Source organism: Sorex fumeus, unplaced genomic scaffold (assembly GCF_029834395.1).
Source record: "Sorex fumeus unplaced genomic scaffold, SorFum_2.1 ptg000037l, whole genome shotgun sequence".
Classification (NCBI taxonomy): Eukaryota; Metazoa; Chordata; class Mammalia; order Eulipotyphla; family Soricidae; genus Sorex; species Sorex fumeus.
The window spans coordinates 28,201,635-28,228,307 of record NW_026606094.1 but is presented as its reverse complement, the minus strand read 5'-3'; the positions used below and the strand labels follow the sequence as shown (position 1 = coordinate 28,228,307).

The following is a 26,673-nucleotide window of genomic DNA, read 5'->3' as shown; positions in this document are numbered from 1 at the left end:
GGCTGAAAGAGTAGAAATGCCTGGGGGTTAGAGCACTCCCATTCTTTCTCCTAAGGCACACGGTACGCTCTGGAAATGCACATCCTCCACATATGCCCTGTCCCTGCAGGAGAGACCTGACCAGTGTCCCAAGGTACATCATTCTAACCAGATTTGTATTCTGGGGTGCAGATGCTTATAATATTAACGGAAAATCATATTTCTGTTGCTTCCTAATTGATCTAAAAAACCCCCATGAGGATGGAAAGTACAGGATGTACCCTTTAAGCCTATTAAAACTCTAAATTAAAAGTCTTTAAACTCTAAGTTAGTAGCAGGTTAGCTCCATGGCTGATGTTTGAAATAGCCTTTGTTCTCTTGCAGGTGAACTTGGAGGGTACAATTTCTTCCTGGCAGAGGGACACATGGGTGATGAGGTGAGGGAGAAAACCATCAAGTGAGAAACAAATGCTGTGTGACACAGCAGGTCTTTACCCACAAAGGTGCAGCTTCCCGAAATGTACGACCTCCCTCCGCCAGCCCTGGGTGGTCCCTGCATAGTAGGTGCTACTCGGATGGTGTTCAGTGGAGCATAAGGAGCTGATGTGGCTGGTGCTGTGGTAGCAGAGGGGGAGCAGCAAGTGCCAGGTAGCCCCGAAGTCTCTTGAAAATTCCAGTTTGACTGGGTCAGAAGATGAGCTATCTGTTGAGCATCCAACATTAATCTGGAGGGAAAAGTAAAAAAAGAAAAACTCAATACAAATTACGTCAGAGTAACAAGTGTCGAAATGATTCACCACTTCATTATTTACCTTAGTCAATTTTTCTGGGAGCTGTCTTGATGAAATATTTAACACTGTCAAATTCTGTTTTGCCTGAATTATATATATTGCACGATAGCACTGTAGCACTGTCCTCCTGTTGTTCATCGATTTGCCCGAGCGGGCACCAGTAACGCCTCCATTGTGAGACTTGTTGTTACTGTTTTTGGCATATCGAATACGCCACAGGGAGCTTGTTAGGATCTGCTGTGTGGGCGGGATACTCTCGGTAGCATGCTGGGCTCTCCAAGATGGGGGGAGGAATCGAACCCAGGTCGGCCGCATGCAAGGCAAACACCCTACCCGCTGTGCTATTGCTCCAGCCCGCTCCACCCAGGGACACACACCTAATATCATATATTATCTTTGAATATTTTTTCATAAAGACTCTCAAAGGGGCTCATGAAAAATTCATTTTTATTCACTTTATAAGAAATCCTCAGAAATGGGTAAGGAAGAAACTGGCACAGGATTCCCATTTTGCCTTTGGCCCCCTTTCATAGCCCAGCCATGCCAACTATAATGAAAAGATTCTCCCTAAGTTTTAACCATTATTTCCCCAATCCCCTCTCAGCTAGATAGGAAAAACTTCATTTATTTATGTAATGCTTTCCAAATAACTAGATTTTGTTTTGGGGCATCACCTGGCAGTGCTCAGGGGTTACTCCTGGCTCTGTGTTCAGACATCATCCCTAGACAGCTCAGGGAACTGTATGAGATGCTGGAGATCAAATCTGGGTTTATCTCATGCAAGGCAAATGCCCAATCTTCTATATTATCACTCTGGCCCCATAAATGATTGTTGGTTTCTTACCCCCCCCACACTTGGCAATGCTCAGGGGTTACTTTTGTATATGTGTGCTTTTCGGGGTGACATATGACGACGTTTAGGGGTTACTCCTAGCTCTGCACTCAGGAATCACTCCTGGTAGTGCTCAGGGGACCAAATGGGATCTGGGGATCAAAGTCAGGTCAGCTGCGTGCAAGGCAAAGGAACAACCCGTTGTACTATTACTCTGGCCCTCAGGGGTTACTCTACTCTGCATTCAAGTATTATTCCTGGCAGTGCCTGGGGGACCAAATAGGATGCTGGGGATCAGACCCAGGTCAGCTGTGCTCAAGGCAAGTGCCCTACGCCCTGCTTTCTAAATAAATGGAAAAGTTCTTTTTGTAGGAAGAATCTTCAACATGTATTCACTTTGTAATCCAAACAAATTTTCCTGGCACAGGGAGAGCTAAAAAGATTTATTTTTAACAGGGGGGTCACCAAGGTTCTTCTGGACACACCCAAAGATGCTCAGTGGACATGAGGACAGGCAGTGCCAGGGATAGAGCTAAGAGCTCTAATGATGCTAGGCATGTAGCCAATTAGTAAGTTATATAAGTAACAATATAAAATTAGAAAATATAACAGACAGTGGAAAATAGAATCAGAAGAGTTTCTCCACTAAGGCATTATTTGTTTTCTGAGTTTTGAGATGCAAAAAAACAAAATCTAATTTATGGGATGCAGAAAGTGAAAGCAAATACTTTAAATTATGGGCGATAAGATTGCCCTGTGTTTGGGTAAGGGCCTCAATTATGAATCAAGGACCCTTGGAGTTACACTGGTATAATATCATGTTGGTTCCTTTGATTTTACCTGTCACTGTCACTGTCCTCCTGTTCATCTTTTTGCTCGAGTGGGCCCAATAACATTGTGAGACTTGTTACTGTGTTTGGCATATCAAATATGTCATGGGTAATTTTTAAAAAACATTAAGTTTTTTTTCTTACATATCATTACTTTGTTTTCTTGAAAACTATAATTAGTTTATGAATATTAATGAACACACAAAGAAAAAACATTTCAAATGATAAAACTACTGTAGTATAAGGAATAGGGATGTGCGTCAGTGAAAGAATTCATATTCCACATGTTTAAGGTCCTTGGTTTGAGTCACAAAATTACAAAACAAGAACAAAATAGTTGTTTTTCTAAGTAGAATTTTATCTGTAACATATGTACAATGGTAAATACCACATAAATAAATGTTCTGGCAAAGTATACTATAGCTACTTTGACCTAGGTCCTAATTAACACAAAATTATGAAAATCATAAAAATATCTCCATCTTTTGGGGGGCTTTGAGGCCACACCCAGTAGAGGTTTTGGCTTATTCTTGGCTTTGTGCTCAAGGTCCATTCCTAGAGGCTCTGGGGGGGCGGCGGTAGGAGAGACACTGGGTGCTGGGGATTTAACTCTGTCCATGTGCAAGGCAAGTTCCCTACCTTCTGTCCCCAATTTCCCCCCGGTTTTGTAATGACTAATAGAACTGATTTACACAATTTCTCATTAAAGTAAGTACAGCAATTATATTATAAAGACAAAAATTCAGAAATAGAACTTGTTCTGATCCTTGGTTCTGATAATAAAATTAAATTATGGTGTTAAATAACTTTCTCCTTACACAAAAAAATGGAAAGTCATAATGCATGAAATTATTTGAGTTTTTTCCCCACCTTCCTAGGTTTTCTTCAAGAAATATTTTAAAACATTTAAAATAGAACAAAGTACCTCAAATTGTATGATGGTGTTCTCATTCACATTCAGGTCACGAGTGGTAATGGAATGCTCACCAACTTCATTGGAAACAAACACCATAGCTGAATCTTCCTCACTATAACAGAATAAAGCAAAAATTCCATCTTGGCAAAATTTCATTGTGATTTGTATGTAAGAGTGGTTTTGTTTGGAACTTCTCAAATACTTACGGTGCTCCCTTTGAAGAATATGGGCAATAAAGTCCAATGTTACCACCGGGATAGAAAAACCAATTGTCTTCTCTGGGCCCAAAGTCAAATGTATCCAGAAGCATCACAGGGTTGTTTAGATTATTTCCATCAATAATAAAGTCATCAATAATCCATATTTCTTCTTTCTTACCTAAGTCATTTTGGAGAAAGCAAGTTTTTGTAAAGGTGAAAATCAGATGGATAATTTTGTTCAGTGGAAGAAAGTAAAGGATTAAAGGAACTCATTAACAACATGTAAACACAGTTCTTGTAGATAAAGAATCTTCAACTAAATAGCAATATTTATAATTATGAAATAAATAAAGGTAAACTTCTACTCGCAAGCATGGAACAGCCTTATTGCTTTATAACAGAGGTGCTAGGGACCCTTCATAGGCAAGAATGAACTTTGAGGGGCCAGAGAGATAAAACAGTGGGTGAGGTGCTTGCCTTGCATGTGGTAGATTCAGGTTCAATTCCTGGCACCCCATATGGTCCCCTGAGCCACACCAGGAGCGATAGTTAAACAAAGAGCCAGGAGTAAGGCCCATGCAAAAGCTGGGTGGGGTTCAAAAATAAACAAAAAAGAATGAACTTTGAGTCTTGTTTTGTGATGTAGGTAACTTTAGGGGAATCTGTGATGTGTCTGAGTCTGTGAAGATGGGTGGGTAGTCTAAACGTCCCATTTAAAGAACTAAAATGAAAGAGAATGCGTAGGGACTGGAAAGATAGTGTAATAGGTAAGATGCTTGCCTTGCATGCAACCAACATGGGTTTGATACCTGGCATTTCATATGGGCCCCTCAGCACCACCAGGAGTAATTTCTAACTGCAGAGCCAGGCGTAAACCCTGAGCACTGTTGGGTATGACCCCCCAACATAACAAAATAATAAATAAATAAAAAAGAACATCCAGTGTAAACTGGAACATGTAGAAATGATCTGATGATTTAGATGAAGTCACATAAGTCTCTCTCTCTCTCTCTCTGTCTCTCTCTCTCTCTCCCCCCTTCATCACTGTTTTTATTCTAGAAGTTTTCTTTTCCTTTCATATTTTGGAAGCAGTTGTGGAAATGATGAAAAAAATCAGATAAACAGACAATGATCTACTGGTTGGTGAAACTGTCCCCCTGCCTCGCAAAAAAAAAAAAAAAAAGGCAAACAAACTTCCATAAGTTAAGAGAGATAGTACAGGGACCAACGGGCTGGCCTTGAATGTGGTGATCCTTGTCTGACCCTAGTCCTGCATATGGTCTCCCGGGTGCTGGTAGGAATGTTTCCTGAACACAGAAGCAGGAGTCACCCCCACCCCCTGCCACCAATAAAGCTTTCATTTTATTTTTTTTACTATAAATGATTATTTGTTTTCTGTTTATAAATTATTTTATTTTTGACTTATTATTTATAAAGGAAATACTCTGGTTAAGTTTGAGAGATGGCAGTACATTTCTCTAATCAATTTCTATGTTACTTCTGCAAAGAATTTGCTTAATGTGATAGCTCCATGCTTACTTAGGTCACTAAATGTATGATTTTGTAGAGTCTGGTATTTTATAATCAGTAGTTAATAGAAATATTGGAAGCAGTAAAACATTACATATTTGTAAATTAACTTTCTGTAACCATTTGAAAATGTTATTAAATTATACATTCACATATGTGGTAAGAATATTTTATCCAAGGCGTTATTGCTTGTTGTAAGTCCCTCTCATTTTGTCATGGCTATAATGTTATTTCTCCTTAGTGAAATGTCACACTCAGAAGAACTATGTATTTCTACAAGAATTCAGCAAAATCTACAACTGATGAATGCCTAATCGTAATACTGGATTAATTTTTTAAATCTGTAGCTCTGTGACAGAACTCAATTATATTTATATCATCAATAGAACTTAGGAGTCAAGTATGAAGAGACAATAAAGATATTAATAGTCAAATATTCATCAAAAGTGAAGCATGTAGACCAGGCACAAAACTCAGATCAAAGTGGATTAAAGACCTTTAATATCAGATCTGAATCCATAAGGTTACATAGAGAAAAATGTAGGCAGAACCCTCCATATCACTGAAGCTAAAAGCATCTTTAAGGATGAAACACTACTGACCAAACAAGTGGAAACAAATATAAACAAACGGGACTACATTAAACTAAGAAGCTTCTGCTCCTCAAAAGAAACAGTGACCAAAATACAGAAAAAGACCATGGAATCGGAACAAATATTTACCCAATACCCATCTGATAAGGGATTGATATCAGGATACAAGAGACATTAGTAGAACTGTACAAGAAAAAAGCCTCCAATTCCATCAAAAAATGGGGAGAAGAAATGACCAGAAGCCTCCTGAAAAAGGAATACAAATGGCCAAAAGGCCCATAAAAATGCTTTATATTGCTAATCATCAGGGGATGCAAATCAAAACAACAATGAAATATCATCTCACATCACAGGGACTGGCACACATTCAAAAGAACAAAAGCAACCAGTGTTGGTGTGGATGTGGGAAGAAAGGGACTCTCTTTCATTGTTGGTGGGAATGCCTTCTGGTCTTTTCTTTTTGGAAAAGAATATGGGCATTCCTTCAAAAACTAGAAATTGAGCTTCCATATGACCCCACAATACCACTTCTAGGAATATATCCTGAGGGTGCAAAATAAGCACAGTAGAAATGATATCTGCACCTGTATGTTCATTGCAGCACTGTTTACAATAGCCAGAATCTGGATACAACCCAAGGGCTCGAGAACAGACAACTGGTTAAAGAAACTTTGGTTCATCTACACAATGGAATATTATGCATCTGTTAGGAAAGATGAAGTAATGAAATTTTCTTATAAGTGGATGGTCATGGAGAGTCTCATGCTAAGTGAAATGAGTCAGGAAGAGAGGGACAAAGAATGACTGCACTCATTTGTGGAATATAAAATAACATAATATGAGACTGACACCCAAGGACAGTAGACACAAAGGCCAGGAATACTGCTCCATAGTTGGAAGTCTGTCTCATGAGCTGGGGGAGAAGGCAGCTGGCATAGAAAAGGGATCACTAAGTCAATGATGGTTGGAAGAATCGTTTGGGATGGAAGATGTGTGCTGAAAGTAGATAAAGATAATGCCCAAAAGTAGAGAGAGAGTATGGGGAAAATTGTCTGCCATAGAGGCAGGGAGAGGGTTGGAAAGTGTGTGTGTGGGGGGGGTTATACTCCCCAGTATAACTTTTTAAATTTTTATTGGTAGTGAAGAATGTGGACTGATGGAGGGATGGGTGTTCAATGTATGACTGAAACTCAAACATGAACGCTTTGTAACTATAAAAAAAAAGTGAAACACGTAGAAGGTGTGCTGTGGATGAGTCAATGAGGTGACAAACATTTCCTTTGTACCTAGAAACAAACACATTTGTATGCCACAGTCAGTTTTTACTTGAGAACACATGTGCTTTTTACCATTATTATACGGCTGCCAGAGTCTGAATCTTGTAGCGTTGGTTTGGGCAGTGTAGGACAAGGGTACATTAATGAAAAGTATATTGGTAGTTTGAGGGAAGTAAAATTCATCCATCAGGTGCCAAGTGATTCCCCCATTGACGGAGAACTGCAGTAGAATAGAGTGAGACCTGTCTGGAGTACCTAAAAAGAGGATTACACAGACAAAAATATGTGTGATAAAAATGGCTACATGGTATGATCTTATAGTTTTGGTATCTATGAATAAATCAACTTTTACTACCATAGAGTGTTTATAGCCCAAATGCTTCAAAAAAAAACTTAAAACTTACAAAAAATAAGGTATTTTTTTAATTATTATTTTGCTTTTTGGGTCACACCTGGAGATACACAGGGGTTACTCCTGGCTCTGCACTCAGGAATCACCCCGGTAGTGCTCAGGGGACCATATGGGATGCTGGGAATCGAACCCAGGTTGGCGTCGTGCAAGGCAAACACTCTACCCATTGTGCTATTGCACCAGTCCCACGAAAAATAAGGTTTTTATATTAATGTCTCAAAACATACTCCAAATCTTGGATTTTCATACAAAAGAACCCCACAGACCCATATATAAGAATCCATCTTTTGGCATTTTATTTATGAAATATTACATCAAAATTTATTGATCCTACAAGGATCATAACTTTACAACAGATCAGAAATTTAAATTTTAAGATACACACAAAAGTTTACTTGAAAATTTATTATACCTAAATGGCACTATTTGTCAAGGAAGTTACTTGATTAATAAAATGGTAAGATGTCAAAGAACTGTCTTTTGTGAATTCAAATCTATAAAAGAAACAATCATATTTTCATAAATTAAATTTTTAATTTTTAATTTTTTACCGTTAGAGAGTAGCAGTGAAAGACTTCAACATTGTGATACATTTAACTACTATACATCTAGTATGTTTACTGTAGTTATATAAAATTATTATAAAATAAGGAGTTATCTTCTTATATTAATATGAGTTTGTATCACAGAAGTACACTTGTGAACAAATATGTACTTGAATTGATTTTAACCTTCCCAAAATTTAAGTATGGGCTTCAAGTCATTAAATTTTGTGGAGCAAAATTATCTTTACTACAACTCTGGATGAACTATAGTAAAGAAAATTACTTCAATTGGAGAAACTTTCTTGTAGTAATGAATTGATAACCCTAGAAATAACTTACCTTTTGCTATAAATCTAAGTGAAAACTGGACATACATAGTATTGGTACAATCTAGATCTCTTGAAATAAGCATCCTCAGTCCTTCCTGAAAACAAAAGTATACATGTTAAGCAATCTTCATTTACAAACTTATTCTCCTTTGATTTCTATATAGTTAACTCACATTAACAAATATTTGGTTTAGGAAAGATAGATGTTATTCCTTTTTTATTTTTGGTTGTACTTGGTTTTGGGGTCACACCTGGCAATGCTCAGGGATTATTCCTGACTCTGTGCTTAGGTGGTGCTAGGGGGACCATATGGGATGCTGGGGAACAAACATGGGTCAGTTGTGTGCAAAGTTGTGTGTCTTACCCACTGTACTATCTCTGGCCCCATCTTCCCATTGTTCTTTTCTTTTTATATAGGAGCCAATCCCAGAAATACTCTGTGGGGACCCTGGGAACATTCCATGTGCTGGTCTGATGGTACAGTTTGATGTAGTGCTTGCCTTGTCTGGTGGCTAAGAGTCCCAGAACTATACCTTGCAGTTATTTGGAAACAGGGAGGTCTTATCACTGGGCTCTCCTTCCCCAATCTTAATGACTTTCATTCCCCAGGACTGTGTAACGCAAGTTCGTTGTTTTGACTCTAAATCAACTTCATTTTTTTTTTATCTTTTTAAGAAAAAGTAGAGCAAGAGCAACAGCATTTTTTATCTATAGACCTTTAAAAAAATAGTTTCGTTTGATCTCAGCATGTTGTGAGAGGCGTAAGGAGGAAACAGAAAATGTGACAAGTGCTGTTGATGAAAGCTGGAAACTTACAGGTAATTTTTCAGGGTTTCAAGGGTTCTTTGGAATTCACTACCCCTCTATAGGCTCTGACAGTCCTGGAAGGCTCTCGTTCAGACTGACACAACACCCCCTACTTGGTCAAGTTCAATAAGGCATAACTAAGGCAAATATCTTTTCCTATGCTGGAATGGTTCATGCAGAGAAGTGGAGAAATGAGGGAAGGAATCACATTAGCTTTAGTAATTTTTTCTGCTAATTTACTATTTCTGGTTGCCTGGGATTGGCACCTCCAAGCTGGCTCCTTCCCATGTATTCACAGGATTGCAGTGGCAGCTAGTAAAATAGAATTTCGCAGTGCAAACATCCTAAGGTCCAGGCAGGTCTTTTAGATTCTTAGTTGCGACTTCTGGAAGGAGCAATTCTAGTGGTGTTAGGACTATGTGGAGACTGCCAAGTGATTTCTTAATTGTTAAACAACAAATAAAAAATGAGATTTTGGCTAGAGTAAGTAAATTCTTCCTTTCTGATTTCACATTTATAATAGACCATATTCCTCAGTAGTAGAAAAATGTAAATGGAATGGATTTTATAATAGCAGCCATAAATTGAGAGCCTACATCATGCTGGGTCCTAAAATAACACTTTACTCCTTTAAGGCATCTAACATCCCCAAGGAAAAGATGTTCTTACATTGCAAATAAATAAATTGAAAGAGAAACAACAACTTACTAGAGTGCTTAGTTTTAAGTGGCGATGACAGGATTTGAACCCACCCAGGATAGATAGAGACTGAAATGTGTCCTCTATACTTCTAAAAATTGTACTGTTACATTAACTTCTGATTTTGGAAGAATTAAAAATTCAGAATAAAAGTTCAGATGTTGTTAAATTTAGAATTTAAGAATTACTTGGTACCCAAATAACACCCAAACAACAAAAGAGGCAAAATGCATTTATATATTGTGGAACCTCACAAGGCAAGTCAGGATTGACCAGTGCCAAGTTAAAAGCCGATGTTTTTTTATTTTGAATGCCAAATAATTCACTCTCTCATTCTGTCTCTAACACCTAAATAGGGCTTGTAATTCATATCTCAACATATCTGTCCTTTCCTTATTCCTTTATAAGCATACAACATTGAATATCGTGATGCCACGTGGAATTTGAGATTATGGGGAAATGTGGTTTCTTCTAATGATAATAAAAAGCTTTCAGGTGGGTAGTTGATGGGACCAGTTATTAAAAACCCCTTGCTGACAATTAAGATAAGGAAATGATTAATGATTAATCTTCCCCCTTGATTTTAGAATGAGAACATAAATTTTTTTCCTACAGACAAAAGCAAATTAGCTATAAAATGACTTTATTCTATATGTTGTGGAAACAATATTGCTAAAAAGTGGACATGATCTCTTGTGTGAAGATATTTGTCTTCAGTATTTGCATTATTTGTTTATATTTCAGTACTTAATATCAATAACTGCATGGTGGAATTGTCAGACTCTCCTTTCGCATGTATTTTAGTCTATAGATATATTTTAGTGTATATATATATTTCTTCTCTCATCCTTTTTTTCATTATCAGTAATATATTTGCTAAATATAAGAAATTCTTTTGTAGCAAGCTATTTTAATAGCTGATAAAACTCCTAAACCCATAAACATAAAAAAGAAATGATAATTTCACAAAAGTATGCCTTCTAGGCCAAACTACAATGGACTGAATAGTACATACACACTTTTCTACATAATACAGAGCTGGTAGATTATATGTTTAATAATATTTGACTGATTTTGTATTTGGATGGTTAAGAGGAAAATATAAAGATGCTATATCTTCCTTGTTGATTGGGTCTAGGGTCCAGGTAAATCCTACTGCTTAAAAATGAACAGCTTTGTAACTATGTATCTCACGGTGACTCAAAAAATAAATAAAAAAATGTATCAGATAAAGACATATGAACCTGAAAAGGCACAGGATATTTTTGTCTTGCTAAGCACTTCAAACAGATCAGAAGAGAGCTATGTGTAGGACAGCTTAGAGAGCCATAAGTAAGACTAAAAAACAAAGACCCAAGAGTTTGAAGTATTTTACCTCAATTTCGTTGGGTTCATAACTTTTTTTTCCTTATCCAAAGCTGAGAAGAATTCTGGACTCAAATACTGATATCCTGCATTTATTAACTGTAATTGAAAAAGTTCCAGGGTGTCTAATTTTCCAAGTATTGGGTGTTAATAATCATTAAGGTTGTAGAAAAACCCATGCAGATTTTTGGTAAAGCTTTCATTTGCACACCTAGATTAGTTGATTGCCCCATGCTGAGAGAGGCAGGATAGAACATGTTTTCATATAGGAAAATGTGCCAGCTTAGCACATAGTTTCATACAATTGCTTAGCATCTTTCTAATAAGATACCTACATTGGGATATAAAATTATAGCAACAATGTTTGAGAATGCTATTTAATCTGATTTAATGTGTGGCTTTTGTAGAACCAGATGGTTCTACTGGTTGGAAGAAATGGAAAAAGTGAAAAAGAGAAAGGCAAAGATTTAATACAATCAATTTTAAGGCCAGAAGGTAAATAGTTAATGACATATAAAGGGCTACATTCTAGGAAAGAAGATTCTAGAAACTCTAAAACTCCCACAAATATAATTCCAGTAGACAGTAGAGAAAGTCTGACAAAGCAGAGAGGAAAATTTATATGCCTACATGATTTTTAAAAAAAGTAATTCTCATTACTAGAAGAGAAAGTATATTTTGAACTAAGTATTAATGAGAATGCCATCTGATCAAGTTCAGAAGTCTATTTGTGAACGAATAGTGGAGAATGAACTTTCAGTAGGAGTGGAGTAGAATCTTTCTCTAACCCCTTTAAAAATGAGAGACGTTCCAGATTTGATGGTTTCTCCATTCAGATTTCCCCTCTCTGCACCGTACACCTCCGGCCAGAGGTCAGGATGCAAGTTTCCATTGAAATCATCTTTCAGGATTGAAGGCAGAGGAACAATAGGAACACACGAGGTGCCACCGAAGCCCCGATCACACCTGAAGAAAAAATATGAGTAGAGGAAAGGCATTTTTTAATAAGTTCAAGAAGCCATTGTTCACTTTTACATTGTGAAGAAAAACAGTCAGATTAACTTACATGCAATGTCCGGCATCACAAATCCCTCGTCCTGAGCACATCCAAGGGCATTCTGAGGCTAGCACAACGTTATCAATGGCCCAGGAGTCAGCTCCTGTGGTGTAGTTGGTCTGAATCCATCTGAAGCGAGTCCTGGGAGATCTAACCCAAGAAAATACACTCGGTTTGACAAGCAACCTTGAGATCATGAGAATATGACTGCAGTTGTCTTTTATTTTCTTAGGTGCCTTCTGCTAGCCACCAAATTCTTTCTCATTTCACCTGCTTTCTTCTCATACCCACTACTGTTCTGTCTTGAAACAGTCTTTTAAAAATGTCTCTAACCACTTCTCTCAGATGTGGTTTTCTGAATGCCTCCAAGAGAGAGAGAAATGGTTTTGAACCACCAAGTTATTCTGCTTTTTGAACTGCATGCAGAACTTTAATGCTTGTGTTTTTTTTTTTCTTTTTGGGTCATACCTGGTGATGCACAGGGGTTACTCCTGGCTCTGCACTCAGGAGTTACTCCTGGCGGTGCTCAGGGGACCTTATGAGATGCTGGGAATAGAACCCGGGTTGGCCACGTGCAAGGCAAACGCCCTACCCGCTGTGCTCTCTCCAGCACCAGTGCTTGTGTTTTTAGATGTTTACTGCTAATCAGGACTCTAGGAAAAAAGGACTATAATAAACATGAGGAAAGCTGGAGTCATAGATGGTTTTTGCCATGAGATGTCTGTTCAACCATCCTTAAACATTCCTGTTTCTCCTTTACTTCCAGCGCCCAAAAGCTGAAGACTAGACAGTCAGGCTCCGCTCCCAGGCTTAATGCTACATTTCCGTTGTGTTATCCAGAGTCCACTGTCAGAAGACCAGTTTACCCAGAAATGTACACGGTCTCCTCAGACAGCAGAACAGTCTCAATTAGAAGCAGACTGCACAGCAGAAGGTGCTGTTCCATTATTTGGAATGAGAAACGCAGTTTACTTCAAGTAAAATTTTTAATAATGACATTTCAAGTGCTATCAGCAACCCGTCCTTAGTTTTTATTTAATGTAATACATCTGTGAGTGTGATGGTGCTAACAGGGAAATCTCGTTAACCCTCTGCTTGGCACCTTTTATTTTATTTTTTACTTTTTGGGTCACACCCGGCGATGCACAGGGGTTACTCCTGGCTTTGCATTTAGGAATTACTCCTGGCGGTGCACGGGGGACCATATGGGATTCTGGGAATCGAACCTGGGTTTGCCTCATGCAAGGCAATGCCCTACCTCCTGTGCTATCGCTCCAGCCCAGCTTGGTACCTTTTAAATGGTTTTCCAGTACAATGTATGTGCCAAGGTGGACCTGTTTAACACAGACACCCCCGTTTTCATCTGCTCCTCCTCCTGGACTTATTTTTCCCTATATCTTGCCTCACAATTTCCCCACTAACTCATGCTTCTTTGCCTCTGGGTTTTGGTTGCTATTTTTACTCATTTATTTAAAGCAGCACAAATAGCCTCCTGAGTGAACAAGTGCTACCTATTTATATAGATCTGACAGCAGCTTCTCTAGGGGGCTCCCTCCAATCGCCCCAAACTGAATTAGGAAGCATCACCTATCCCCTCAAGTTTCAGTGATATTCCTCAGTACTGCTTCTGTTATCATTTTATAGCATGAAAAATGACTAGATAAGTTATAAACAATATATTTGTACCCTAGCATTAGTGTATTTATTCTATAGTAGAGACCCACAAATGCTGTAGATTTTCAATTAGTGCTTATTAAATTAACTTAATGAATGAACTACAAATTAGTTCCTGGGGTTCATAGGAAGCTATTGAGATTGACTGTGAAATGCTTTTGTTTCTGTATCGTTTGCTGCTTCTTGGTGGATATGAAAGTGAGATTACTGTTGGTTGGAGGAGGGGCACCCTGGTTTATTTCTCTTTCCAATCTCCAATCTCTTGCCTGTGTCTACCACTATCTAAATCAACCAGGAAGTCAGCAAATATAAGATGCTGGCAAAAGTCTTCAGAGGCCAATTTCCCTGTAACTGAGAACAAAGCAGAGCAAAAGAGTGAGCAGGGGTTGGGGAGGGGCACAGGTAGGTGTCTGGGACAGCACAGTCTCTGTAGAGTGTTCTACAATGATCCTTACAATTATCCAATGCCTAAACTACAGAAGGCGCAATCTGCTGTAAGTCACCCTTATGCAACTCTGGAATGTTACTGGGAATGCTGGGGAGGTGAAGAATTAAAACTTGAGAGCATTCAGAACATACCAAACTTCTATACTTACTGTGATAGTGAAATTAAAAAATTTATTCACACTTGGATACTCTCCTCATGTTTGATAATTTTATGTACAGATGAGTACATCTAAATACCATAAAACTACTGAGTACTAGTGTTTAAAATAGCTTAACGAAATGAGTCAGAAAGAGAGGGATAGACATAGAAAGATTGCATTCATCTGGGGGATATAAAGTAACAAAGTATGAGATTAATACCCAAGAATAGCTGAGATCAGCACCAGGAGGATTACTCCATAACTTAGAGGCCAGCCGGGTATCCTAAAGGCCTTTCCTTTAGGATAGTTCAGATAGAGAAGGGAGCACCAAATAAAGGATGTTTGGAGGATCCTCCCAGGAGGGGAGATGCATGTGGAAAGTAGACTATGGACTGAACATGTTTGCCACTCAATGCCTCTTTTGCAGACCACAACACCCAAAAGGAGAAAGAGAACAAACGGGAATGCCCTGCCACAGAGGCAGGGTGGGATGGGGGGGATGGGGGTGGGAGGGATATTATTCATGGTGGTGGAAAATGGGCACTGGTGGAGGGATGGTTGTTTGATCATTGTATAATCGAAACCCAAGCACAAAAAATTGTAAATCTACAACTTTAAAAAAAATAAAATAAAATAAAGGGGAAAAAAATTTAAAAAAAAATAGCTTAAAATTTGCTTAAAACCTATTTATAAATCTGAATCTGATGGGCAGTTTTCATAGTGCTGAAAGACAGAACAATTTAGCCTTGAAAAAATTTTGGAACTCCTAACCACTTAAAAAAAATTGTAGCTCAAAGCACCTTGCATTCCCCTCAACACTACCCCCTGTCACATTCCATGCATAATTATGGGGATAGAGTAATAGAATTGCCAAGTGGAACTGCAATTATTTTAAAATCAGGGGACAGAAACCTAACATTCTGCCAAGTAACAATTCTCACATAGTGGAAAGTGGAAGGTAGACAGTGATGCGCTTCCAATTCTGGAATCTTTCGGAGGTGTAAATGGAACTTTCTGTGTAATGCAGACAGCCAATGGTTGGGGGAACACACTCTTCGGTGACAAGATGCCAGTCCCTGCCATTGTTCAGAGAATACTGGAGCTGTACACTGTGGGAGCTGCTGAAGGGCTTGCTGCACCCCATGCTTATTTCAAACTGCAAGAAGGTCGATGCTGACACGTGGAAGTCCCATGTCTCGGCATAACGAGGTTTTCCTATAAAAAAAAAAAGAAAAAGTTAAGGGTAGCATAAAATTTTCTCTTTTGTCCTTATGTGGCACTGGCAATGAGCTCCTTTAACAATAAACAAAAAATCATGTCTGGGGCTGCTTGCCTTGCATGTGGCCAACCCGGGTTTGATTCCCGGCACCCCATTTGGCCCCCTGCATACCACCAAGAGTGATCTCTGAGTACAGAGCCAGGAGTAAGCCCCAAGCAATTCTGGGTATGACTCTCCCCCCAAATAAACAAAAACTACGTCTTAAGTGTCTCATGTGTTTTGATGTTATTTTTATTTGGTGAGCAACACCATGGTGGTTCACTTACTTCCAACTTGCTTCATTGCCTGAGAAGGGCTGACACAGTCTTAAGCATATAATTCTGCAACTGATTTAATGTTTAAATCATTTTTGTTCTGCTTTTTGAGAAACCTCAGTCATAGACATGCTCCAAGAGATACAGGTCCACTGAAATCTGTCACTGTGTTTACCAAGGTATCTTAGAGGACAACATAACTCCTTTCCCAAGAGTCTTACACAAGTTAGATAACTGCCTCTTTAAGAAAGGTTTATGCATTCAGTTTTGCATTGAATAATCTTCTCTTGGGGTTTTAGTTAATGAAATTATCTTCCTTTATCCAGTGGAAAAAACATACCTATGTTTTCAGTGAATATCAAAGCAGTATCCATGGACAGACAGTCGATATCAACTTGACCTCCTTGGATTCGATACCAGTTGGTTTGCAAATCTATAGAGCCGTCAAATTTGTCTTGAAACCCAGTTTGCGAGCTGTCATTCATCCCTATAAGAACATCATCCAAAGCCCACTGGGCTGAATGCTTTCCTGAAATGAGATGAATAAAGGCAGTTAGAGAAGGTTCATTATATAGCAATAAAGATATTTTTATGACTTGAGTTAAAATTAAATTGTGTAGAAACTGACAGCAAATTAAGAAACAATAAAATGTGTGCAACCATCTGCTTTCAAGCCTACCAAGAAAGTTGGGGTGAGCAGTAATTTACCGTGTTGGGGTTGCCACCATCGAAAAGCAGTTGCAGGTGTCTTTGCTTCCCGAGGCAGGTCAATGGAAATGATCTGTGGTTCCAGAAAGGACATGAAGTCCAACTCTCGGAGTAAATGCCAGAGTATCCCATTGTCATTTGAATACTGAACAACAAGCCCTAAGTTAAAAGACATAAATCCTGTTACTCAGACAGACAGATTTCCTGGAGGCAGAAAAGGGGGGAAATATATATATATATAGTCTCATTGTCGCAGAAACTTTAAATTGCTTTCTATAGAATTCATAGAGAGTACATTTGTCGAAGTTCCAGGGAATGAAATAGTAGACCCAGAGGCGCATCAATTTCTTGACAGTCTAATGCGCAGACTCATAAGAAAATGGAGAAAAAAGATGCATAAGCTCTTTTAAAGACCACTCAGTTTTTATACAAGTGATGAGTATTTGTTAAGGGAAACATAAAAAAAATCCACTCTATATCACGTGTTTGAATTGGAGAACCTTTTCTGAACATTACAAAGTTTCTTATTATTACTATGCACTAGAAGAAATCACTCAACCTCTCAGCATAAAATCAAGTAGTGCTTCTTGTTGCTGACAGTCAGCATGACCTAATCTGAAATTCTATTAAGCAAAGGATCCTTTACACAGGGTCTTACACTTTGGTAGACCTCAGTCACTGAAGCCAGAAGAAAATCATGTTATTAAACATAAATGAAAGAAAGCACTCCTTTGCAGTGTTAGTTCCACTTTTCTTCTGTATCACTTTTCGCTCCTTCACTTACAACATCACCCTCTATATCCCTCTTCTTGTCACCAGCATGTGTTATGTGACTTAGGGAAATACACATTAATGTGGAAGGAGTTTTATGACACTACCACTGCTTTCATTCCAAAAAAAACCCATTTTTATTTTGTAAACATTTAAATTTTATTTGTAATTATTAATGTTTTTATTAAGGCACCATGATTTACCAAGTCAGTCACAGTTGAATTTCAGGTGTATAATGTTCTAGTACTAATCCTACCACCAGAGGCAACTTCTCTCTACCAGTGTTTCCAGATTCCCTCCTCTACCCTGGTCTGCCTCCTCAAGAGGCATGTCTTTCAAGTTTGGCTGTTGTGGTTTGGAACATTTTTTTTCTAAATGAGGAAATAGGGAAAGCATGTGATGAATTCAAGGGAAATACTAATGATAAAATTGTGGGAATCCAGCCCATTTTTCGATAGGAGACAGAGGTTGTTCTTGTTATCTAATTGCCTATCTCTAACTGATCCTAAAATTTGCCATGAATATTTACAATTATGATTTAGGTATTATACTGAACAATTTTCTAAGGATTTACTGAATTCAGGCTTGGTAAAGTTGTATTTATTAAATGAACTTTATTGTCTTTTAAACTTTCCTGGAAAATTGAATTTCTTTTCTTTTTGGGTCATACCTGACGATGTACAGGGGTTACTCCTGGCTCTGCACTCAGAAATTACCCCTGGAAGTGCTCAGGGTACCATATGGTATGCTGGAAATCGAACCCGGGTCGGCCGTGTGCAAAGCAAATGCCCTACACAATGTGCTATCGTTCCAGCTCCGAAAATTAAAATTTTTTTATACAAATACTTTGTAATTTCCCTATTACAGGCTGAACAGAATTGCAACCTTTCTGTGATGTAAATAACAAAAACTTATTAAAATGTGGTTTTAAGAAATACTGGGATAAAGGAGAACGAAAAATATATTTAATGTTAATTGATAACACAGTAATTACTGTCACCTATTTGATAAGAGATGATGCCAAGAATAATTAATAGCACTGCACTGTAGCACTGTCCTCCCATTGTTCATTGATTTGCTTGGGCGAGCTCCAGTAGTGTCTCCATTGTGAGACTTGTTGTTACTGTTCTTGGCATATTGAATATGTCATGGGGAGCTTGCCAGGCTTTGCTGTGTGGATGGGATAACTTGGTAGCTTTCTGGGCTCTCCAAGAGAGGCGGAGGAATTGAACCCGGGTCAGCCACGTGCAAGGAAAATGCCCTACCCGCTGTGCTATCGCTCCAGTCCAAGAATAATTAGTGATCTATGAAATTAGAATTATGAGAATTCTATGGTATATAAATGAAAAAATTCATCATGTTGAATAAGAGGTTAAAATGGTTCAGACGACAGGAGCTTTTTCTGTGGAGATAGTAAACTATATAAAGATAGACAGTGTTAGGAATTTCAGTGGAGGGCACAGAGCGATCATACAGTGGGGAAGTTGCTTGCCTTGCACGAAGTCGACCAGAGTATGATTCCCAGCATCCCATATGGACCCTTAGCACTGCAAGGAGTGATTCCTGAGTGCAGAGCCAGGAGTAACCTCTGAGCATCATTAGTTGTCACTCAAAACAAGACAAAGACAAATAACAACAGCAACAAAAACAATAAAAGGAATTCAGTGGATGGAAGAGAGACCTGCATTGGGGAGAATGTGGAGTCCCACCAAAGTTCCTAAAAAGTGAGCCTGTTTTTATACTTTATTCTAATCATGTTGAGGAACAACTGCAAAACTTTATCCTTTAGTCCTTGATATTTGCTCACAATATATCCTATAGGTCTTTTGATGCAATATTTATTTTTATTTGTGTGTCCAAGAGAGTAGACATCTCAAATTTTAGTTTTTCTTATGGTAATTAATTTGACTTGGAGATAATAATTTAGATTGTTATGTAGGGCTAACCAATTTACTCTGCAGAGATAATAATTTAGATTGTTATCTAGAGCTAACCAATTCAGAAGGTAAATGATATTAATGTAAATGAAGCATCTTTAGGCTAAAATCTCAATGGATATTCCTTTCTTGTACCTTTTATTCAAATTATGGTCCAAGGATCAGCAGCAGATTCCCCAGGAACAGACACTTCCCTATGTAGCCTTTAAACCAAGTCCACAAATTCTCTGAATTATGTTCCACATTCAAAAGGTGGAATCACACTCCAAAAGCTCTTTTCTTGGCTGAACTTAGTAACTTAACTCTAATGAGCAGAATACAGTAGATATGACAGTACATGACTTCTAGATTAATTTATATTTATAAGCATTGAGTTTCTTTTTTTCCTCTCTTGAATCTTTCTGGAGAAAGTGAGCTCACAGGTAGGAAACACAATCAAACTAGGGAAAGATCCACATGTGAAAAACTGAGGCTCCTTCCAACACCCATGTAAGTGAGCCAGCTTGGAAATAGATCCCAAAGGCCTGATTGAGTCTTCAGACTTTCTCCTCCTGGCTTTTATCTGTGTACAACCTCTAGAGCACCTGAGTCAGAACCACCACGTAAGCTGTTCCAGAAGTTCTGCCTCACAGAAACTACAAGATAATAAATGTTTGTTGCTTTAAGCCACTCAGTCTTTTATAATTTATCATGCAGCGTACCTTCCCAGTCCTATGGAATCAGACCTTGCATATAAATTAGGCTCCCCAAAGATTCAGATGCATATTGAAATACGAGGAGTGTGAATCAAGAGGTCTATTTGGTTGGGTTGCTTTCTCCTCATCAGCTTTCTCAGGAGTGCTATATATATATATATATATATATATATATATATATATATATATATATACACCTTCAGACTGCAATAAGATCTGCAGAGCTAAAGGACCACCATTCAAAAGGACAATGAAGGAGTGACTTCCAGATAAGAAGGAAACAGGGGAGAAATGCAAATTAGGGAACCTGAAGTCTCCATATTTTATATCAATTGCTGAGCCACATGAGCTGTGTCATCTAACACATTGTACATCAGAATACACCAGGCCATTTTAGCTCATCCACTGAGTGTTTAAAGCATGTAAAACATCTCTCTTTTCAAATGACAACTCCATCTGCCTTCTGCCCAGTATTATTGAAAATAGCCTAATTTTGATTCTAATTCCAAATATGTAAATTGAGGTTTCAGCTTGGGTAAGTAAAAAATCTTTACTGTCATCACTAGAAGAAATTTGTTCAAGGATTTAGGCAGATTTACATTTTAAGAGCCAGTTTTCAATAAAAGGATGAGAAATGCCTGTGGGATGTGAATTACATAGTCAGTAGTGAGTTCAAGAAAATGGCTTGAGAATAGCTGAGAAAAAAAAATTGCTGGTTCCTAACAGGATTCTAAGGTATACTGTCCCTGCAGTACAGACAACAGCACTTGTAATTCAAGACTAAGTATAGGATCTAACCTTTATATCTATGACAAGTGAATGCTTCCTATTATATTTGACTGACTTTTAATTTTTTTGCTCAGATACAAATAGGAGTATGGAATTTGAATTTTCAGAAAAGTCATGTGCACAAGTTCCATACTACAGCAATCCCAAACTATCTCTTTTAAAATGACATTTTTTTATTACAATAGTTAAATAAAGTATTAGAATGCTCTAGTTTGCCAATCAGAAAACAACATTGAGAGGACAGGACCATGCTCTTTCCTGTACCCCTCCTGTCTCTGCATGGGCAGAGAAGGGCTGCTGGATACATATCCACCATTTTTGTAATTCAGATAATTTCTGCAGGATGAACTTGTAAAGGCTAAATCAGGTTACAGTGGTGCCCGGCCTGAAGCTTCCATGGCTTCCACATTGCATGGTTTAGAGGGTCTCCTTGCAATGGTCATCGAGGCCCCAGACTACGCATCATTGTCACGAGTCAGGAGTCACACTTGTCTTCTTGACTCCCTAATATATTAGTTCTTGTCCACTTCATGACCTCTGTTCATTCTTCTGCTTGGACAGCTTTCCCTGATCTCCTCACGAGCTGCCATATACCAACTCTTTCTTTCTTTCTTTCTTTCTTTCTTTCTTTCTTTCTTTCTTTCTTTCTTTCTCTCTCTCTCTCTCTCTCTCTTTCTCTCTCTCTTTCTCTGTCTGTCTGTCTTTTTTTGTTTTGCTGGCCACACCCAGTGGTTCTCAGGGGTTATTCCTGACTCTACATTTACCAATCCCTCCCTGGTGGGCATGGGGGGACCATATGGGATGCTGGGGATCAAACCCAGATTTGTTTTTTTTTCTTTTTGGGTCATACCTGGCAATGCACAGGGGTTGCTCCTGGCTCTGCACTCAGAAATTACTCCTGGTGGTGCTCAGGGAACCATATGGGATGCTGGGAATAGAACCCGGGTTGGCCGCGTGCAAGCAAACACCCTATTGGCTATGGTATCGCTCCAGCCCCCTCAAACCCAGATTTGAAAGGCAAGCACCCTATCCCTACCTGCTGTACCAGCCCCTGCCAACCCTTTCTGATTCTTCACAGTTTGAGTTTCATATCATTTGTTCAGTGAGCTGCCTCCAGGCCACTATATGTAAATCCACTTCTCCCCTGTATAAGTTTACTTCCCATTCATCCTATTTCTGTCAAAGCCTGCCATGTAACATTTTCTTGCTCATTTTTCTTTATTGTTTGTTTTCTGATCCTGCTCATTAAAATGCAAGTTCTGTAAAGGACTGGTGTCTTGTTTACGATAATCACCAATGCTCTACTATTTTTTTGGCACATGATACTCAGCATTTTTTAAAAACTGTTTTAGGGCGACTGTGCTCAGGATTTACTCCTGGTTCTGTGCTCACATATCATTCCCAGCAGGGTTTGGGGGACCATATATGGTGATGAGGATTGAATCCAGGTTGGTTGTGTGCATGACAAGTGCCTTACCTGCTGTACTACTTTTTAGGTCTGTACCCTACAATTTAAGAGTATTCTCTTCACTTTTGTCACATCATTGGCAACATTCAGAATCTACCCAGAACCTGCTCATTCTCTTGGCTGCTGGACTGAGAATTTTGGAGAACCCAAGTGTATATATGGTATGATGGAGAAATAATTTTGTTTGACTTACTGAGGATGGTTTGTTATTGAAGTTTATCTAAGTTCATCATGGTCGATGCACCAGTCTCCCCTCATAACCTCCTCTCCACATTTACTGGGCCCAGAGAAATTATAACAATTTCTTCTCAAAAAATGGGGAAACTAAAATCATGAACCAACAATGCATTGGTCTTATGGTATCAGTTGCATCCACAACTCCCAGAACAATGTCTGGCTCAAAGCATATATATTTTTAGCATATTCTTTTTTAATTTACTTTCTGGGCCACACCAGGTGATGCTCAGGGATTGACTCTGTGCTCAGAAATTACTCCTGCTTGTGCTCAGGAACACTATGGGATGCCAAGGTCGAACTCAGGTCAACTGTGTGCAAGGCAAGCCCCCTACTTAATGTACTATCTCTCCGGATAGTACAGGTTCTTAATAAATATTTACCAAAAAGATTAGGGAACATAAAATTGTCAAAAACGTTTCTGGTATGCTGCTTTGGTAAACAGATGATCTGCATTACTAGACTTGAAAGGACTTAAAAAACTTAAGAAATCATGAAAGCTTCCAATTAGTGATGAAACGGCCAAGAACATTCAGAATTGATGAACAGTATTACAGGAACTCTTGTGACAAACAGGTTCCCTTTAAACCACTGATTTTTCCAGTTGTGTCAGAGATCAGAACATACTTAAAACATACGTAAAACTATAAAACTCTTTACATAATACCATGAAATCAAAGTTTGGACTAAGACTCATCAGAGAAGTTCATGGATTTTGTGCTTGGAGCCAACTCACACTCAGGGAGCCTTCAGGAATATCTGATCCTATTCTAAAGAGCTTTAGAGAGTCACTATGATGGCTGAAATGTTTGTGTATTTCTTACAACTGTGCATTTACACAGATCACAGTATGGGTGCTAGACTGTAGAGTTCTGGGCAGGAGAGAGGCACAATTGTAGGGTGGCAAAAATAGGGGCTTTTAAGACATCAAGAGCAGTTAAGTCCCTGTTTATCCACTTGCTAACTTCTTGAACTTGGGTATATACTTAATCTCCCTGCGACATGGCTTCTCCATCTGTAATAGGACACATAAGAATACCTGTGGTAAAGGGGTATTATGGATATTAAAATGAATGAACACAGCTGGAACACTGGGAGCAGTGACTTGCAATAGAGTTAATGCTTCGTATTACTAAGAAGTACTTCTGCAGTAAATATTATAGTAATACTCACAGGAAGAAGAGTCTGTTCCCCATTCAGAAATGCCTCGTCCAACTAGTCCCTATTCTCACCTCACCACTACCTCACTGAGTTCTGTTTGTCATTTCATTTTCTCCTTATGGAAAGTCACAGTCAAACAAGGTCCCTAAAAACCAACCTGCTTTGACCCAGAGGAGGCAGGATGTTTGTCAGGCTTATGGGTTTGAAGAGGAATCTTAGAGAACATGACTTTTTGCAGCCACTTGTTCACTAATGGAGAAAAGAAGGGATGATTCTGGGTAATGATGCAGTTTGCAAAATCATGCTTGAACTTTGGGAGGAAAACAGACAAATCTGCCAGTAGTAACTTGTAATTGCTATGTAACTATATCATTTTACCTTCATTTCTAGCTCTTGGTTTGATGCAGGTAATTCCTGAAGTTTTGCTTCCAATCTGTATATAAAACTGAACAAGTCTGGGAGAAAAAAAGAAAAAAGAGTAACACTTAGCTACACAGGTAAATTCAGAAGAGATTTCGTTTTCTGTCTCTTGATACATGGTAAGCAAAAACTATAGAAATTATGGACTAAGTTAATTTTGTTAATGTTTAGGAGAGATAACCATAGCATTCATTTTGTTCTGCTGATGCATTTTAAAAAATTTTTATTAGTGAAACACCATGAGTTACAGTTGTAGACTTACAATTTTTTGTACTTGGGTTTCAATTATACAATGTTCGAGTACCCATCCCTCCACCAGTGCCCATTTTCCACCACCACTGATCCCAGTATCCTTCCCCCCATCCCCCCCGCCCATCCCACCCTGCCTCTGTGGCAGGGTATTCCCTTTTGTTCTCTCTCTCCTTTTGGGTGCTGTGGTTTGCAAAAGAGGCATTGAGTGGAAATCATGTTCAGTCTATAGTCTACTTTCAGCATGCATCTCCCATCCTGGGAGGATTCTCTCAACACCCTTTATTTGGTGCTCTCGTCTCTATCTGAGCTGCCTTTTCCCCTAGCATTTGCGGCTGGCCTCCACTGCTGATGCAATTTAATGACAAGAATAAAGAGGCAAATTCTTCAGTCCAGGTAATCCCCTCCCTGGAAATGCATGAAACAAAAATATAGTCAAGAAGTTGAATACTGTACTTGTTATGGGATGAACAGTAACTTACGTATTAACTTACTGAGAGTCAGATGATTTTATTTTTACATCTGACACTCACTTGGTGTGATGTTAATTACACCTCATTTTATCCTGAGCCAAAATAGCGTGTCTGTGACAGAAAAGCCTCAGTAAGACATACACAAATAGAGAAATAGTCGAAAGGCAGAACAAATGTGACATGAAACTCCAAAATTAGTTGGACCCCCTTCCCCCACCCAGTTTTATGTTATTTCAATTAATCTTAAAACCAAGCAATTACTCCTATTACCAGTAGGTGTCAGTGAAGGTATTTTAGATTTCTGGAGTGGTTACAATGAGTAAATACAGATATGCTTAAAAAGGAATTTATCATTTTGGGACACAATTTAAAGCTGTGAAAACCTTCATTCAACTTGAAATATATTCAAAATAGTGCCAGATAGTTTTCACAGTAACACAGAACTTTAGAAATCAAGTTGCCACAATATTTTATTTCTTTGTCAGTATTTATGAACTAGTGCTTTTATTGTCTAGGCATGAAGGGATCTATGTCCCACAGAGAGACAGAGAAGAGAGAACACTGGTCTGTGTGTGAAAGGTCTGAAGACTGGTTTTGTTGCTTATTTATTGTTTTCTTGGGCCATACCCAGTGATGCTCAGGGGTTACTTCAGACTCTCACTCAGGAATTACTCCTCGCAGTGCTTGGAGATAGAACCCAGGTTGTCTACGTGTAAAGCAAACACCCTACCTGCTATACTATCACACTGGCCTGTTGTTTTGTTTTTAAAATGAAAATTGGTTTTGAAACAATATTTTTAATTGATGTTGCAAGACTTACAATAATAACGTTTCAATTAATTCATGTTCTAGGTTTACGATTCTACTGAGCCACACCCACCAGCCGAGTGCCAGCATGTCTTCACCATGACCGCTAGGTCTCCTCGTGGAGGACCGGGATTTCTCTGGCTTCCTCAGTTCTGCTAGCAGTATCCTAGGGTTCATTTTCATTGGCCACAAAATTGACATATATCAGAATGACAGGTCTTGGTGAAGACTATATAGTGATTCAGTATGATTTAAACTTTGCAGAACCAGCAACAAGAGAAAATTTTAGACAATTTGGACTTTAACAAAATTCAATATTTTTTCAATTTCTCTGGAGAGTCTACTATTAAGAAAGCAAAATGTCAACCCACAGAATGAGAAAAAAGCATTTGCAAATCCTATCATTGACAGGAGATTTGTATCCATATATTATTATTATTATTATTATTATTATTATTATTATTTTGCTTTTGGGTCACACTCAGCGATGCTCAGGGGTTATTCCTGGCTCTGCACTCAGAAATTACTCTTGGCAGTGCTTGGGGGACCAAATGGGATGCCGGGGATTGAACCCAGGTCGGCCGCGTGCAAGGCAAATGCTCTACCCGCGGTGCTATCGCTCCAGTTCCATATATATATTATTTTAAAAAGTATTGGTACCTAGAGGTGTTAAGTGAGTTGCAGCTCACTCCCAACAAGGCTCTGTCCTTGAAGCACACTTGACAGGTACAAAGGGGGTTGTGGGGCCACCAGGACCACACCCAGCAGTCTCAGGGGCCACCAGGGCTAAACCTGACAGTGCATGAGGTGTCAAGCAATGTCAGAGATAAAACTTGCACAAATTAGTCATGCACTTAGTATTTCAGCTGTCTTTCCAGTCCTACAAATTTTAATACATTAAAAAATTATAGTGCTAAATTATGTCTCATTTTTTGGAGAAAATTTTGGCATTTATTTTTTAAATTTTTTTTTTATAAATTATGGCTCATTTTTGCATTATCAGAA

The 26,673-nt window shown here is 38.6% G+C and overlaps 1 protein-coding gene across 1 annotated transcript in view; it reads right to left on the bottom strand.

Annotated features, from left to right (window-relative positions):
• The window catches only part of RELN (reelin), a 511,483-nt gene that overhangs the window by 84,441 nt on the left and 400,369 nt on the right, over positions 1-26,673 (bottom strand). The window contains exons 31-41 of the mRNA XM_056118569.1: positions 24,098-24,174; positions 16,665-16,823; positions 16,297-16,485; positions 15,365-15,638; positions 12,172-12,312; positions 11,894-12,071; positions 8,245-8,329; positions 7,021-7,203; positions 3,555-3,726; positions 3,358-3,460; positions 475-704 (exon numbers count right to left, since the gene is read on the bottom strand). Coding sequence (XP_055974544.1) covers positions 475-704; positions 3,358-3,460; positions 3,555-3,726; positions 7,021-7,203; positions 8,245-8,329; positions 11,894-12,071; positions 12,172-12,312; positions 15,365-15,638; positions 16,297-16,485; positions 16,665-16,823; positions 24,098-24,174 — 1,791 coding nt within the window. The remainder of the gene's footprint in view (positions 1-474; positions 705-3,357; positions 3,461-3,554; positions 3,727-7,020; positions 7,204-8,244; positions 8,330-11,893; positions 12,072-12,171; positions 12,313-15,364; positions 15,639-16,296; positions 16,486-16,664; positions 16,824-24,097; positions 24,175-26,673) is intronic.